This window comes from Cetorhinus maximus, chromosome 11, assembly GCF_964194155.1.
Source record: "Cetorhinus maximus chromosome 11, sCetMax3.hap1.1, whole genome shotgun sequence".
NCBI lineage: Eukaryota > Metazoa > Chordata > Chondrichthyes > Lamniformes > Cetorhinidae > Cetorhinus > Cetorhinus maximus.
The window spans coordinates 59,799,578-59,818,028 of NC_135889.1; the positions used below are offsets into that span (position 1 = coordinate 59,799,578).

Here is an 18,451-nt window from a genome sequence, read left to right on the forward strand (position 1 = left end):
TGAAGTGGTACATTTTGGTAGGAAGAATTTGGAGAGGCAATATAAAATAAAGGGTACAATTCTAAAGAGGGTGCAGCAGCAGAGGAACCGGGGGGTATATGTATAAGTGCATAAATCATTGAAGGTGACAGGGAAGGTTGAGAAAACAGTTAAAAAGGCATACAGTTCCTGGGCTTTATAAATAGCAGCATTGATAGGCTTAAGAAATTCCTGCCTTTGGGCAGAATTCTGACTTTTCGATTATGGAACCCCACCCTTTGAAATATTTTCCTGACCTCTGCCTTCCCCTCTCTAGTTACTACAGAGGTGCATTTGAAATATTTCATGTTTTAAACATAAAAAGAGCAGAAGACAACTCTGAGCATATGAATGCAACAACAGAAAGAGAACAGACTGGCTATTGATTCTGGCAGAGGGGAATCTGTGTGTTCAGTGTGCCTGTCCCTGGCCGCCTGTGCAATATATTGATGTGTGGCTTTGTTGGACATATTGCCGGAGCACAGGCTGCCAGGTGAGGAGTGACCGAACGCAATGTGTGAATGTCACAAAAAGTTTGCCCAGGGCAGGCCTAACCTGGAAAGCAGATGCCATCGGCAGGGGAAAGGGTGCTTGTGAATTGCGCTCTCTGGAAGTTGACTGTCAGGCACCTTATTTCCTCCCAGCCAGCTCAGGGATGTCCGGCAGACTGCCTCATACTCTGGGCCACGTTCCATCTCTGAACTGTCCCTGAAATCCATGCTCTATTTTCTAAAGCTGCTTATTGACCAGCAAGGAAATTTGAAATGGACTGCATCATTGAAAATTAGCACAAACAATTGCGTTGACAAAAGCCATGAGACATTCAAATTGTAATTTTGTTTTAGCAAACTTTGCAAAATGAATCAAAAATATGAATTTTACAAACGTAGCTTCAATTAGTTTGGGGATTGTAGCACCCACCATTTGTTTAGAGAAATCAGTTTTACAGTGATTCCAAGTTCTTATGTTTATAACAGCAATTTATATTTGTAAAGGGCTTTAATGTAATAAAGCATCTCCCCAGAAGAGCATTATAAAATAAAGTATGATGGTAAGTCACAGAAGGAGATATTAGGTCAGATGACCAAAAGCTTGGTTAGGAAGAGGTAGGTTTTAAGGAGTATCTTAAAGATGAAAAGTGAGATAGAGAGGCCGAGAGATTTAGGAAGGGAATTCCAGAGCTTAGGGCCTTGGCAGCTGAAGGCACGGCCAATGGTGGAGCGATTAAAATTGGGGATGGTCATGAAGTAAGAATTTAAGGAACGCAGATATCGTGGAGGTTTATGGATAGGGAGGAGCAAGGCCATGGAGAGGGTTTGAAAACAAGGATGAGAATTTTAAAATTGAGGCATTGCCTAACCAGGAGCCAATGTAGGCCAGTGAGCATAGAGTTAATAGGTGAACAGGACTTAGTGTGATTAAGAATAAGGGTGGCAGAGTTTTTGATGACCCCAAGTGAAGGATAGAATGTAGCGGGCCAGCCAGGTGTGCGTTAGAATAGTTGAATCTAGAGGGTTTCAGCAGCTGATGAGCTGAGGCAGGGGCAGAGACAGGTAATGTTTCAGAGGTGGAAATAGGTAATCTTAGTCATAGTGCAGGTATGTGGCTGGAAGCTCATCCTGGGGTCAGAACAGCCTGGTTCAGCCTTAGAAAAGGATGAAATCAGTGCCTAGGGAGTGGAATTTGTAATGGGGACAGAAGACAATGGCTTCAGTCTTCCCAATATTTAATTGGAAGAACTTTCTGCTCATTCAGTACTGGATGTCGCATAAGCAGTCTGTGAGTTTAGAGCCACTGGAAGGGTTGAGAGGGGGTGATGGTGAGGTAGAGTTGCGCATTGTCAGTTTACATGTGGAAACTGACATGTTTATGATACATTATAATTGATCAGGGATGAGAAATTCCCACCCTTTGCCAGAATTCCAACTTTTTGAATATAGATTTGAAGACTTTAGAGAGGGTGCAGAAAAAAATTGCAAGAATGGTTCCAGGGACTTCAATTAAGTGGATGGATCAGAGAAGCTGGAGATGCTCTCCTTAGAGAAGAGAAGGTTGTAAAGAGATTTGATAGAAGTGTTCACTATTATGAGGGATCTGGTCAGGGTAGGTAGGGAGAAACAGTTCCTGTTGGCGGAAGGGTCACGAACCAAAGGGCACTGATTTAAAATAAATGGCAAAAGAACAAATGGTGATATGAGGAAAACCTTTTTTCTGTAGTGAGTGGTTAGGGTCTGGAATGCACTGTCTGAAAATGTAGTGGAGGCAGATTCAATTGTGGCTTTGAAAAGGGGATTGGAAAGCACCTGAAGAGAAAAATTATGCAGGGCTACAAGGAAATGGTGAGGGCGTGGGACTAGTTGAGTTGCTCTTGCGCACAGCTGGCACAGACACGCCCGGCTGTGTGCAAGTACAGCAAGTGATTAGGAAGGCGAATTGAATGTTGACATTAATTGCAAGGAGAATGGAATATAAAACTAGGGAAGTTTTACTGTAGCTGTACAGGGCATTGGTGAAATCACATCTGGAGTACTGTTTACAGTTTTGATCTTATCTGAAAAAAATATATAATTCCATTATAAGCAGTTCAGAGAATGTTCACCCAACTCATTCCTGGGCTTAGGGGTTTATCTTATGAAGAAAGGCTGAATAGGCTGGGCCAATATCCATTGGAGTTTAAAAGAACGAGAGGTGATCTTATTGAAATGTATAAGATCCTGAAGGGATTTGATAGGGTAGATACTGGGAGGATGTTTCCACTTGTGGGAGAGACTAGAACCAGGAGAGACAGTTTAAGAATAATGATCTTGTTGAATGGTGGAGCAGGTCCGAAGGGCTGAATGGCCTACTCCTGCTTCTAAGTCCTATGTTCCTATGTGATCATTTTATGAATCTATTCTATGATTTAATCCAGTGTTACAACTTCTGAGCTCTGTTTAACAAAAATAAATTAAAACATTTTTGTTAATTTTTAAATTTATAGCATTCTGTGAGTTTAGAGATCTATTAAGGTTGTATAAAGTTTCTTGTTCCCTTTTACTTTGCATTAGAAATGTATACATTTTTGAAAACCTAATATGAAAATATTTTGAAAGCTGCAACAAGAATCGTTACTTAGAGAGTTTAGTGGATATGCAATTGGCCTCCAACTTGTTTTGCCATCAAACATGTTTTATCCCAATCTTGATGCATATTTTATTTACAACATAATTCATGTATTTGCTGTAGCTGAACTTCTATTTCCAGCTGGTTCTGTTTAATAAACAGGGAGTAGTTTGTCCACCAGACATCGACAGTTGGCTTTACATAGACTTAAAATTCCAGAGGTATCATATTACCACTTGTTTTCTCTCCACTGAAAATATTGAATAGAAATTCACAATAAAAAATACAGAGCACAATATAAATGTTTTGACAGATAATAAAGCAAACAATATTTCATAAATTGCATTATCCAGAGATTTAAGAAATGTGCATAGTTGCCAAAATCTGAAGCTCAATTTGGACCTCAAACAAAAGGGAACTATTTTATTTAGATAGCCTGAATCTCAATATATGCTTTGAGTTGACCTGTAATGTCTGGTACATTCTGAATAGTTGCATATATTTTGGAATTAAATATAACTACAACAGCAACTCACTTAGCATGTACTACAGTATGCTATTCAAACCAGCTTTTGATTTTGCTTTTTTCAGTGTGAGCAACACTCCCTTTATTTTCAATGGGTTTGTATCCTTTGCTGCTCCATGTTTGGCCTTTGAAAACATGCTTTAAATAACAGAAGAAGGAACACAGCATATTTTCATGTTGTCACCAAAGGTATTCCTGATGATACTTGTAAAAAGAAACAGATACATGTATTTGCTTATGTCTGTAGCAGGCAACTGATAATTATGATGCTGATGTCTGCATCTTCTCAAAACCATTTGACTCATATATAAACAAGGAATGAGTTTTCTGTACCATTTTAGAAAAAAATATCACATTTCCTCCTTTTTGGACCATAAGCAGTGGAGAGCATGTGTGCTACCCCCAGGAACCTATTAATGCCAGTTATGATAAGTGCACTCAGAGATGTGAGAAAGTGACTCACAGCATTTCACCCTCGTTTTTAAAGCAGTAGGAAGCACCTGTCTTGCCTTATACTATTTATGTAATCGTAGTTGGGAACCCTGTTCTTCTGCATTGTGGCATGGCATGCTGCAGGACCAAGGTACAATGTTCCCATGCTCCTCCTCCTCCAGGTACTATACCCTAAGAGGGCATTGGCGACCTCCTTTGGATTGGTCTATGATTATGCTTGGCAAAGTGCTGTAGTGGTTTGTCGTCATCTGCAGTTTGGTTGACCAGGAAACTCTCCTGCTCTTTACTGCCTGCCATTAGGTGTATTGGAAGGATTTACAGACTGATAGTCAACCTGTTTGGCCACGTTATGCAAGCACCTTCCATGGCCATCAAGTCCTGAAGTGGGACTTGAACCTGGTGCTTCTGGCCTAGAGATAGGGACATTACCACTGCATCACAAGACCTCCCTGTCATTCCCATGTTACCTGTGGATTAAAGTTTAACATTAAAAATTATCTAGGATTAAAATGTCATATGTCAAAGTTTGTGCAGATGTTGATCTGCAAAATTAATTCCTTATGTTGATTTATTTTTTGAATATATTTAACTATATAATACAATATAACTGAGCAATAGAAATGCAAAAATATAGTGAACTAGGAACAATAGCAGCAATATGCTCTTTCAATGAGACATAGAGCGTGTAACTCCCTGGTATATATAAAAGATAGAAAGATGGTGATAAAGTTATATATATAAAATATAGATCTCAAGAGTTCATGAATAGATCTGATCTGTTGTCAGGTGAGTGGACAACATTGATGAAGTGGAGAACATTAACAATTTCTGTGGCTATGGGTAGATTCCCACTAAAACAAAACCTAGGTTAATAAATGCCATTCCCGATGAAACATTGACGTTGGTGATAAAACTGGTAAAGTTCAATAAATGTGGGAAGATATCAAATACATTTCAGACCATCATTTATGTCTGAAATTTATTTAATATGTTGAAACATTTATTAATTAAATGTGCTATTTCACTTCAGGGCTGGATGTCAGGCCACCAAAACTTTCATGTCATCAGCAGCCCTTTACTTGAATGCTTGTAAAATAGTGTTTTTATTAACCTGTGCAGGGTTATCGATGATCACTTTTATTAAACCCATAGTTGCCATAGTAGATGTGAGCTGGCAACCTTGACAACAATACAGATCAGACTTCAGAGGGCAAAATAACTGCAGCCTCACAAAATAACTGCATGGAAGAGCTAGCAGTCAGAAACAGGACGAGAGATGACATAATTGGAATATGTTTAGATCTCTTCCAATCAGGATTATTGGTATGCTTCTCAACAAAATTATTGTATGTCTGTGAAAATACAAACAAAATCATCTTAAGTTAATTAATTTATGTAATTTTGGAAGATTTAAAATTATATTAAAATTGCCTAGATATAATAAAGGAAATATGATAAAATGTTTATCCTGTTCATGAAATTTTCAAAATCCAATGGACAGAATTTCATAATTTCTGTGTTGTAAACAAAGTTTTGCCTGTGACACAATTTGGCATTAATGCAACACATAGGCACTTTGTACACCAAACTCAGCAATGAACTCTTAGCTTTCAAAAATAAAAGAATACTTTCTTTTGTGCTTTTCAGTCTTACTTTTCAGCTTCTGGCAGCAACTCTGCGTGAATGTGATAGTTGGCTTTAGGACTGAATAACATTCCAGATAGCCTGTTCCTTCTGAAATGATGGGGCAGAGAAGTCCAACTATTGCATTAAACTGCAGTATTGATATGTAATTAGAGAACACCATTATGAAGACAAATCAGAACCAGAAGCTAAGCAACCTAATAGAGATGCTGAAATTCACATAGAGATTCGAGTATTTTTGAATTTCTCCACAGCTGTAGCTTGTGTTTGAAAAGACTTGAAGAAAACAAAACGTTCACTGCAGCAATTTGCCAAGGTCTAACAGTGGTCTGGTGATCATTCTCTGATTTCCTTAATATTCCCTTCCCATCTGTGCAATCCAGTTTTATATTGCTGTTTTGGCGCAATACACAATGAATGCTTTGATAACTTGAAATTTTGGACACAATGAAATTCTGCTTTGCTCACTTTGTTCTAATTTCTGTTCTCAATTGAGACAGGTTTGGAACTCAGACCAGAAACTTTCGTCTTTACTATGATGGGAAACACTTTGTGGGAGAAAAACGGTTTGAGTCGATCCATGACCTGGTAACAGACGGATTGATTACATTATACATTGAGACTAAGGCTGCAGAATACATTGCCAAGATGACGATTAATCCAATCTATGAGCACATAGGCTATACAACTCTAAACCGAGAGTCTACCAGCACAAAATGTCTTCCAGCCCTTAGAGACATACAAGCAGAGCCCCAATCTGTTGGAGAGGGTGCCACACCAGAGGAGAGGGTAAGGATTCAAAAATGTTTCATTTCTTCCCCCTCCTCCACCCCAATATCTTTGTATACTTTAAATTTTACTCAAGTGTAAATGATTTTAGAGCCATTCTATTTGGAAATATAGACAGAATAGTTTAATCATGCATTATAAAGCAAGGCAACCAAATTGAAGTGCCCTAATTGAACTTAATTGAAGTGATTGCAGAGCTCTGAGGTGCAGAGGGATCTGGGTGTCCTAGTGCACGAATCACCAGAAGGCTAGTATGCAAGTATAGCAAGTAATTGGGAAAGATAATGGAATGTTATCATTTATTGCAAGGGGAATTGAATACAAAAGTAGGGAGGTTATGCTTCAGTTGTACAGGGCACTAGTGAGACCACATTTGGAGTTATGTACAGTATTGGTAACCTTATTTAAGGAAGGATATAAATGTGTTGGAAGCAGTTCAGAGAAGGTTTACCAGACTATACCTGAAATGGGTGGGTTGCCTTATGAAGGGACAGACTAGGCTTGTATCTGCTGGAGTTTAGAAGAGTAAGAGGTGACTTGATTGAAACACGATCCTGAGGGGTCTTGACAGGGTGGATGTGGAGAGGAATAATCTAGAACTAGGGGTCACTGTTTAAAAATAAGGGATCACCCATTTAAAACAGAGATGAGGCGAAATTTTTTCACTCGGTTGTGAGTCTTTGGAACTCTCTTTCTGAAAAGGTGGTGAAAACAGAGTCTTTGAATGTTTTTATGGCAGGGGTGGATAGATTCATGGTAAGCAAGAGGGTGGGAGGTTATCAGGGGTAGGTGGGATGCAGCTTTCAGGTTGCTATCAGATCAACCATGATCTTATTACATGGTGGAGCAGGCTCGAGGGGCTGGATGGCCTACTCCTTGTTCGTATGTTCTTCGTATGCCTTGAGTGGTAATGTAGTAATGTAGATAAAGGCACAACAACCTATTTATTCTGATTTTAATAAACTACAATAAAGTGTTCTACATATTAGTTTATTACATTGAACCCATAATCCTGCAATGGGGGATTAGAGAAGGTGCTAATGGTAAGCCAAAGTAGGAGGTCACTACCAGTAGGGAAATTGGCATGATATATAAAGTGCGTGTATTAAACCTTAACTGGGAGTATTATTTAGAAATAATTGTATAAACCAGAAGTGCAAAATGAAATTGTTTTGGAAATATAATCTAAACCATAAGAGCTTGCTATAGCCTTAAATGCACTAATGGGTATTTTATTTTAAATTAGAATTTAGGTTATTGTTTTGGATCTTTTTTCTAAAATTTAGCATTGGAGTTTGTATCTTTTAATGTTAACAGCTCTTATTTTGGTTACCACATGTTGCATTTCCACATTATATCACCACCAGATTGGGCATTCTACCAGGACTGATAGTAGATCAGCATTATAATTGCATCTAATTTGAAGCAATGGTTTAACAGCAAATCAGTAGATAGTATTATACATATCATAACATTTCTTCTCTTTTTTTGTACTTTTTGTCACTAACACAAGTAGAAGCAGGAGTAATCCATACACCCCATCAAGCCTGCTCTGCCATTCAAAACGATCATGGCTGATCTTGGGCCTCAACTCCACTTTCCTGCCTGCTCCCCATATCCCTTGAGTTCCTGAGGGACAAAAGATCAGTCTATCTCAGCCTTAAATGTATTCAGTAATGGAGCATCCACAACCCTCTCTGGTAGAGAATTCCAAAGATTCACAACCTTTTGAATGAAGTAATTTCTTCTCAGTCCTAAAAGGTTGGCTCCTTATCCTGATACTGTGCCTGTGTTTTAGATTCCCCAACCAGCGGAAATAATCTCTCAGTGTGCAACCTATCAAGCCCCTTCAGAATCTTGAATGTTTCAATGAGATTGCTTCTCATTCTTCTAAACTCCAGATAATAGACCCAATTTACTCAGCCTCTCATCATAGGATAATTTGGCTAATAATTCTGTAATGATATACTGTGGTCACTGGAAGCCACATTCTTTATATTACGGAACGACTTATGTATAAAGTAGTTTTGGTGCAACTTGTGGCTATTTATTGCCTTGTACCAATATTCATATTGACTGCAACACGGAAATGTGGGATGTACAATTGTGCAGGCAATGTGTTATTTTAAAATGACCGGCTCTTATGACAATTATTTAGTTCCATTCCTCTGTTTTGCCTCGGTAGGATATGGACTGGCCTCTCATTCTCTGAGACTACTATTTTTTAGGCAACCAGGGTCATGCAGTGATATTATCCAGCATTGTTTGACTGTAATGATAGCCAGATATCTGGGCCGAGAACGTGCATACATCCCTTCTACTCACTGGGCAGAATTTCACCCTTGTCGGGCAGGGGCGGTTGGGAAGCTTACCGCCGACCATGATTAGGGCCAGAAGGCGATTTCACGCCAGCGTGAAATGCAAGCTTCAGCGCTCAGTGCTGCCTGGGTGGACGGTGGAGGGGGGTGGGGGAAGTGTGAGTGGGGCGAGCGCGAACTTTGCGCATGCGCGTGAGTGCACGCTTGTGCCTCAGGGAGATTAACAGATTTTTTAAAAAGTAAAGATTTTATAAATGTCACAAAACATGCCCCCTCATCTGACTCTGTCACGTGAGCAGGGACATGTTACTGATTAAATTTCAAAATTTTTATTTCATTTTTACTTGCTTTTGGAAACATCATCCCGCCCATGGATGAGGTTTCCAAAAAAGTGCAAAGGCCTTTTTGCCTGCCCACCAACTGTAAGGTTGGACAGGCAGTGAAAAATATCTTTTAATTAACTGTTTAATGGCCTTAATAGGCCTTTTAATTGTCGGTGGGCACGCTGCCGACTCCGGCGCACGCCCGCTAACCAAAATATTGCACATCATTTTATACTTGGTCAGGCACGAGCCCGCCCGCTAAGCTAAATATTTTGCCCATTATAATGCCTTCAGAATAGATTTCTGAAAAAAGTATATATTAGTTGGTAACCAGAATAAATGAAAAAAAGTTAAAAGATCCCTGAAGAGCCATGATTCATTTGAGCAAATACTGCAACACCCTGTCAAAAATGAATGAAATATCACCATGGCCTGACAATGACGAGGCTCTTCAATCTCCTTTGTCTTGAAGATGTGATACAACAATCTGCTTCATCAAATGGAATTTGAGCAATGGCTACAAACTTAATGTAAGAATCTTCAACCTAAATGTGAGCTGAGAACACAGTAATCTTCAGCAAACAGTTCTAAGACTATACTCATTATGACATCAAAGAACAACTGCTGTAGCTGACATTTTGCTTGATAACAGCCAGGAAACAGAAACTTTGTTTTAATATATTGATGATTAAATGTACAAATTAAAACTTGGGGATTTCTTTATTGTCATTTCCAGCATGACCCTTGTTGTCCAAATATTATAATTTGACTGGGTTGGTGGTAACTTTGTTAACTGTTGGTAACTTTAATAGAAAAGAATTTAGAACTATGTTACAAAGTTTATTACATTTTTCCTTCAGTTGTCATAAATGATATGTAAAAGAACACATATTAGATTTAAATACTTTTTTATTTCTTCGTTCATACGAACGTGCATACATCCCTTCTACTCACTGGGCAGAATTTCACCCTTGTTGGGCAGGGGCGGTTGGGAAGCTTACCGCCGACCATGATCAGGCCGGAAGGTGATTTCACGCCAGCGTGAAATGCAAGCTTCAGCGCTCAGTGCTGCCTGGGTGTTCGGTGGGGGGGGGGGAGTGTGAGTGGGGCGAGCGTGAACTTTGCGCATGCGCGTGAGTGCGCACTTGTGCCTCAGGGAGATGAGGACGTCACTGGCTAGGCCAGCATTTATTACCCATCCCTAATTGCCCTCGAGAAGTTGGTGGTGAGCAGCCTTCTTTAACAGCTGCAGACCATGTAGTGTAGGTACACTCACAGTGCTGTTAGGAAGGGAGTTGCAGGATTTTGATCCAGCGACAGGGAAGGAAGAGTGATATAGTTCCAAGTCAGGATGGTGTGCGGCTTGGAAGGGAATTTGCAGGTGGTGGCATTCCCATGCGTCTGCTGCCCTTGTCCTACTACATGGTCAAGTTCATAGGTTTGGAAGATGGTGTTGAAGGGAGCGTTGGTGAGTTTGTGCTATGCATCTTATGGATGGTATACACTGCTGCCACCGTGTGTCCTTGGTGGAGGAGAGCATGGTGGAAGGGATGCCATTCAAGTGGGTTGCTTTGTCCTGGATGGTGTCGAGCTTCTGGAGTGTTGTTGGAGCTGCGCTCATCCAGGCAAGCGGACAGTATTCTATCACACTCCTGACTTGTGCCTTATAGATGGTGGATAAACTTTGGGGAGTCAAGTGGTGAGTTACTCACTGCAGAATTCCCAGCCTCTGACCTGCTTCTGTAGTCACAGCATATATATGGCTGGTACAGTTCAGTTTCTGGTCAATGGTAATGTCCAGGAAGTTGATAGTAGAGGTTTAAGCGATGGTGATGCCATTGAATATCAAAAGATGGTTAGATTTTCTCTTTTTGGGATGGTCATTGCTTGGCACTTGTGTGGCACAAATGTTACTTGTCACTTATCAGCCCAAGCCTGAATGTTGTCCAGGTCTTGCTGCTTATGGACACAGACTGGGTTTGAGTGTCTGAGGTGCCAAATGTTGTGCAATCATCAGCGAACATCCCACTTCTGACCTTAAGATTGAAAGTCATTGATGAAACAGCTGAAGATGGTTTGGCCTAGTACACTACCATGAGGGACTCCTGCAGCAATACCCTGGGACTGATTGACCTACAACAACCACAACCATCTTCCTTTGTGCCAGGTATGATTCCAATCAGTTGAGAGTTTTCCCTCTGAATCCCATTGACTTTGTTTTGCTGGGATTCCTTGCTGCCACACTGGGTCAAATGCTGCCTTGATGTCAAGGCAATCTCTCTCACCTCACTTCTTGAGTTAAGCTCTTTTGTCATGTTTGGACCAAGACTGTAATGAAGTCAGGAGCTGAGTGACCCTGGAGGAACCCAAACTGCACGTTAGTAAGCAGGTTATTGCAGAAGGCTAGAATCTATTGCTAAAGGATATAATCTTATAAAACAAAAGCCTGATGGTCAGATAAAACAAATTTATTATTAGCAATATCTGTCATCTTAGCTCACAGAACATGGTCACAAGGTTATAGGTTCCAGCCCCACTTTGAGATTTGATCACATAACTGAGGCTGACACTCCGGTGTAGAAGAAATCCTGCACCAGCAGATTTGTTCTTCAAGTGAGTTGTTAAATTGAGGCCCATCTGCCTTTCACTATTCAGGTGGATATTAAAAAACACATGGCACAGTTCCATGAAGCACAGGTCCTAGCTAATGTTCTTTCCTAAATCGCCATACTTTATGAATTGGTCAGTCATTTTACTGCCGTTTTTTGAGATGTTGTGTACAAAATGGCCGCTGCTTTGACTAACTTAAACAGATACTGTATTTCAAAATAATTCATTAGATGTGAAGCAAATTGAGAAGTTTCTGAAAGACTTGATAAGCAGCTGTATAAATACAAATGTCTTTTCAGTAAGCCTTGTTCTTGGATAATTTGCACTAACAGCAGTCTTTGTTGATTGGTTGAGGAGGCATTACTAAAACCAAGATTGACACACTTCACTTTAAAAAGTAGTTTTAGTAAGGTCCATTATTCAAGACCAGGGGCAGAAATTTTTGTTCGGTGGGCGGGAGAGTGAAATTATGTGCGTTGATGTTGGCTGAGTGTGCCAACGTCAGCGGGCAGTCGCGCAATAGTTCGGTCAGCGGGCATGCGACGGAGTCGACAGCGCGCCTGCCAACAATTAAAAGGCTTGCTAACGCCATTAAATAAACAATCAATTAAATTAATTTTTTCGCTGCCTGTCCAACCTAATGGTTGGCAGGCAGGCAAAAAGGCCAAGCGGCCTTTGCATTTTTTTGGTGCAGGATTTCTTCTGCACCGGAGTGTCAGCCTCAGTTATGTGATCAAATCTCAAAGTGGGGCTGGAACCTGTAACCTTGTGACCATGTTCTGTGGGCTAAGATGACAGACATTGCTAATAATAAATTTGTTTTATCTGACCATCAGGCTTTTGTTTTATAAGATTATAGCCTTTAGCAATAGATTCTAGCCTGTGGATGAGGTTTCCAAATAATAATAAAATAAAAGTTTTAGAATTTAATTAATAACATGTTCTGCTCATGTGACAGAAGTTCGCACTCGGCCCACTCGCCTTCCTCCCCCCGCCCGTACAGGCAGCGCTCAGCGCTGCCACTTGCATTTCACAATGGGCTGGCCTTAATTGGCCCGCCAACGTGAAATCGCAGTGCGGTGCCAATCGGAGGTGGCGGTCGGCTTCCCGACCGCCCCTGCCGGGCACCCCCGCCAAGGGCAAAATTCTGCCTTACGTGAAGTAAATATATAACAGAGAATCCGAACTTAGAAGGTAAGTGGAGAAAGGATAATTTCAATGTAAAGTACTTGTTGAAATAGTTAGTTTTTAAAAAGAATTGTTCACAATTTCTAAACGAAATCAGATTGTCATAAAACATCATTCTTACATTCAGTTGCAAACCTGCCACTTCAGATATCAAACTTTTGCCACTGAGCTAATGCTCCACATAGTACTATCAGTTGTCATAGTAGGTCCAACATATGTTGATATCCAAAAAGTTGTTCAGAAATTTATAAATTGGCTCTGAACATTGTAGAAGACTAAAAAGGATGCAGCATCACTGGCTGATTTAACTGTACCATATATCAGCTGAGCAGCTGTGTGGTGAATTTGCGACCAGATCTCTAGGAAGCTTCAAGAGTAACAAATGTAATTCTTCCTGATTTATTGAATTCTCACCTACAGACATATTAAATAGGAGCAGAAGTAGGCCATTTGGTCCCTCAAGCCTGCTCTGCCATTCAATCAGATCATGATTTTGTGTTTCGAATTCCACATTCCCATCTATCCTCGATAACCTTTGATTCCCTTGCCTAACAAGAATCTATCTACCTCCGCCTTAAAAATATTCAATGACCCTGCCTCCAATGCCTTCTGAGACAGAGTTCCAAAGTTGCACAACACTCTGAGAGAAAAAATTTCTCCTCATCTCTATCCTAAATGAGCAACCCCTAGTTTTAAAATAATGCCCCCTAGTTCTGGACTCACCCACAAGCGGAAACATCCTTTCCATGTCCACGTTGTCGAGACCGCTCGGGATCTTATACACTTCAATCAAGTCATCCCTCACTCTTCTGAACTCCAGTGGCGACAAGCCCAGTCTGCCCAATCTTTCCTTATAAGACAACCCGCTCATTCCAGTAAACCTTCTCTGATTCACCTCCAATGCATTTACATCCTTCCTTAAATAAGGAGACCAAAACTGCACACAGTATTCGAGATGTGGTCTCACCAGTGCCTTGTATAACTGAAGCATAACATGACTCATGCATTTGAACATCTAGATCCCTCTGCACCTCAGAATTCTGCAGTCATTCTCCGTTTAAGTAATATTCTGCTTTTTTATTCTTCCTGCCAAAGTGAACAACTTCACATTCCTACATTATACTCCATCTGCCATTCACTCAACCTATCTATATCCATCTGCAAACTCCTTATGTCTTCTTCACAACATACTCTCCTACCTATCTTTGTGTCATCTACAAATTTAGCTACCATGGCTTCGCTCCCCTCATCTAAGCCATTGATGTGAATTGTAAAACATTGGGGACTGAGCACAGACCTCTGTGGACTCGACTTGTCATATCCCGCCAATCAGACAAAAACCCATTTATGCATATTCTCTGTTTTCTGCCAGCCAGCCAATCTTCTATCCATGCTAAAATGTTACCCCTACATCTTGAGTTTTTATCTTCTGCAATAACCTTTGATGTGGCGCCTTATTAAAAGCTTTCTGGAAATCCAAGTACGGTACATGCTTTATCCAAAGCACATGTTACTCTTTCAAAGAATTCTAATAAATTGGTTAAACATGATTTCCCTTTCACAAAACATTGTTGACTCTTCCTGTTTACCTTGAGTTTTTCTAAGTGCTCAGCTATAACCTCTTTAACGATTGACTCTAACACCTTCTCCATGATAGACATCAAGCTAACTGGCCTATAGTTTCCTGGTTTCTGCCTCCCTCCCTTCTTGAATAGAGGGGTTATATTTGCTACTTTCCAGTCAGCTGGAATCTTTCCAGAATCTAGGGAATTTTGGAAAATTAACACCAGCACGTCTATACCTCAATAGCCACCTCTTTTAAGACATTCGGATGAAATCCATCAGGACCCAGAGACTTGTCAGCCCGCAGCTCCATTAGTTTGCCCAGTACTGCTTCCCCAGTGATTGTAATTTCACCAAGTTCCTCTCTCCCTTCCATCTCCTGATTTACAGCTATTACTGGAATGGTTTTTGTATCCTCTATAGTGAAGACAGAAGCAAAATATTTGTTAATTTCATCCACCTGATTTGCCATATATAAAGTCATCCTGGACTATACCCTAATTGTTTTTTTTTCCCTGTTGCCCTTGGTAGAGATTAACCTCCCACTTCAGAAAAAGCTCCTAATTGGTGCCTGCTAGTTCATCATTCTGTCTTAAACAATACAAACCCTCTCCCTGAATTTTGACTGCAAATAGATGATTCAGGTTTTCTTTGAATGTATTAAGTTGTTTCACTACTTTCAACTTAAAGTTTGGGCACCATTTTAGTACTATTAGGCCTATCTGTTTGTTCTAATTCTTGTTGAATCTATCTTACCTACCATCTAGTATCAGCTCCCCATTTTAAAATCTGCACGAAACTCTTGGAGTCTTCCAGTGATCAGCTTGCATAATTATTACCATATTTTCTTCCAACAGCGCACACATTTTGAAGTACAAAGCCTGGTCTAAACTCTACATCATGACTGATTCATTTGCTGAAAAGGGACCCTAGCCACAACGAGCTTAAAACTTGATAAATCCAGTAGCAGAGGTGCTTTGTGGTTAGCTGTTGTTATGACCAGGAGAGAAGGAATGAACTGGTTCCCCTCTATTCAGCCTTCTTGGTTGGTCACAACAAAGGTTTCTTTTTCACGAGGATACGCCTTTTCCAAATCCAAATATATTTAACAATTTAAGCTGTGAGCAATAAGGAGCCATTCAAACAAGATTTTCTTGAGTCAAAGAAAGAGCAAATTTATTAACCACTAAGCCTGAGGAAAAAAATAATAAAAACGCGATGTCACACACACAGGTATCAGAAATAAGGGAAGTTAGAGTCCAATGAAAAAAAGTTAAAAGAATATATGGTTAAATGTCCTTTGATTGTCCTGGAGGTGTGGATTTTTAAACGTTGCGGTTGATTTGGATTAGCTGGTTTCGTGGATGCGGTCATATGTAGAAGATGTTGCAATTATTATGAGATCTCGGTTTGCTGGTAGATTTCTAGTAAAGTTAGTTTCCCAACCAGGTAATACATTTATTCCAAAAGAGGGAGAGAAAAAGAGAGCCCAGCTTTCAGCCTGTTTCCTCTGCTGAAAACTTTCTTGCAATCTCTCTGCAATGGCTGCAGTCTGACCTATTATACTTCACCCTTTGTGTATTTGAAAGGGCTTTTGGGTGGTTCTGTCTGTGGTAGCCATTGTTTCAGTATCCAGCACTTTGCATTTTAATGTTGCTTCCTTAGTGATGAGTTTTGATGGGTCTTTGAATTATAGGAAATGCCTCTCTCTTCACACTCCCCTGAGGATGATTATTTGTTTTTCACCTTCAGCTTGGAAGATAGCCTTGCATTTTTAAGTAGTTTGTTCTGTCCCATTTCAAATTCAAAATTTCCAGTCAGTTGAAAATTGAAAATCATATTTTCAAAAATAAAGGGCTATAACCTCGTGACAGTATAGCACATATTTTGCTTATAGATCAAATAGTAAATTGAGTATTGGCAGAGAATGTTTTGAAAGGTACTGTAGCCGAAACCATGTTTTCTCATCCTTTGGTCCAGTTTGGGTCATTGTGGTAACATTCTGGTGGTTAGATTTTTCAAGTCATAAACATAAAGGGTTTTGTGCTGTATAGCCAGTCAAAGCACAAAGGAATAGTCAGAATGTAAGGTTAACAGATTGCTGGATAAGTAAAGAGATTTTTAAAGATTTGTTTATGCGATATGAGCGTTGCTATAAGGCCAGTATTTATTACCTATCCTTAATTGCTCATGAAAAGGTGGAGGTGAATTGCCTTCTTGAACCGCTACAGTCCATGTGGTGTAGATACTCCTACAGTGCTTTTAGGGAGGGAGTTCCAGGATTTTGACTTGAAAGAGAACTTGCAGGTGGTGGTGTTCCCATATGTCTGCTGACTTTGTTCTTCTAGGTGGTAGAGATTTGGGTTTGAAAGATGTTGTCAAAGGAGCCTTGGCAAATTGCATTAGTGCATCTTGTAGATGATACATACTGCTGCCACTGTGCACTGGCAGTGAAGGAAGTGAATGTTTAAGGTGGTGGATGGAGTGCAGATCAAGCCTTCGTCTTGAATAGTGTTGAGTTTCTTGAGTGTTGTTGGAGCTGCACTCATCCAAGCAAATGGAGAGTATTCCATCACACTCATGACTGTGCCTTGTAAATGATGAACAGGCTTTGGGGAACGAGGAGGTGAGTTAGCCACTGCAGAATTCCTAGCCTCTGACCTGCTCTTGTAGCCACAGTGTTTATATGGCTCGTCCAGTTAAGTTTCTGGTCAATGGTAACCTCCAGAATGTTAATGACTGAGGATTCAGAAATGTTAATGCTGTTTAACATCATGGGGAGTTGGTTAGATTTTTCCTCTTGTTGGAGAATTGCCTGGCATTTGCGTGGCATGAATGTTACTTGCCACTTATCACCTAGTTCTGAATGTTGCCCAGGTCTTGCTGCATGCAGCATGAACTACCTGAATATCTGAGGAGTTGTGAATGGCACTAATCACTGTGCAATCATCAGCAAGCATCCCCACTTCTGACCTTGAGGTAAAGGGAAGGTCATCGATAAAGCAGCTGAAGGTATTTGGGCCTTGGACGTTACCCTGAGGATCTCCTGTAGCAGTGTCCTGAGGCTGAGATGATTCAACCATCTTCCCTTGTGCTATATATGACTCTAGCCAGCTTTTGCCCTGATTGCCAATGACTTCAATTTTTCTTGCGCACAATAATGATGCAGTCAAATACTGTCTGATGTAAAGGCAGTCACTTTCATCTCACCTCTAGAGTTCAACTCTTTTCTCCATGTTTGAAACAAGGCTGTAATGAGGTCAGAAGCTGAGTGAACAAATATGTTTTTCCCTCTTATTGGTTTTCTAACCACCTACCTCAGGCCCACTTTGTCAGATATACCCTTCAGGACTTGGCCAGTTCAGTCAGTGGTGCTCCTGAGCCATTCTTGGTGTTGGGCTTGAAAGTCCCCAGCTAGAGTACATCCTGTGCCCCTGCCAACCTCAGTGTTTCTTCCAATGGTGTTCAAAGTGGAGGAGTACTGATTCATCAGCCGAGGGAGGGAAGTAGGCGGTAACCAGCAGAAGGTTTCCTTAACCATGTTGGATCTTATGCCTTGAGCCTTCTTGGGGCCAGAATTCAGTGTTGACGACTCCCAGGGCCTCTCTTGCTCCTGACTGTGTACTGTTACATTTACCTTGAAGAGAAGAACATATCAATCACATGACAAGGATTGGTAAAATAATGTGTGTTCTTTATTTGAATTTAGGACTATATATAAACACTGTTAACTAGAAGGCTAAGCATGGTACGTTTGAACTCTACTGTTGCTGCTTGTAGGCTGAATACAAGTCATGTGACTATTACATCACATCTATCAAGGTCTTAGTGATTGACAGCAGTTTAAGCTACGTACCCTTAAAGGTTCATATACATCACATCATAACATCCCCCATTTTTCTAAGTAAAGGTTTACC

At 40.4% G+C, this 18,451-nt stretch overlaps 1 protein-coding gene across 2 annotated transcripts in view; it reads left to right on the top strand.

The window, feature by feature from the left end:
* The window catches only part of chn1 (chimerin 1), a 307,301-nt gene that overhangs the window by 139,638 nt on the left and 149,212 nt on the right, over positions 1 to 18,451 (top strand). For both annotated transcript variants that reach the window (XM_078552060.1, XM_078552061.1), the window contains one exon: positions 6,244 to 6,532. In XM_078552060.1, coding sequence (XP_078408186.1) covers positions 6,244 to 6,532 — 289 coding nt within the window. The remainder of the gene's footprint in view (positions 1 to 6,243; positions 6,533 to 18,451) is intronic.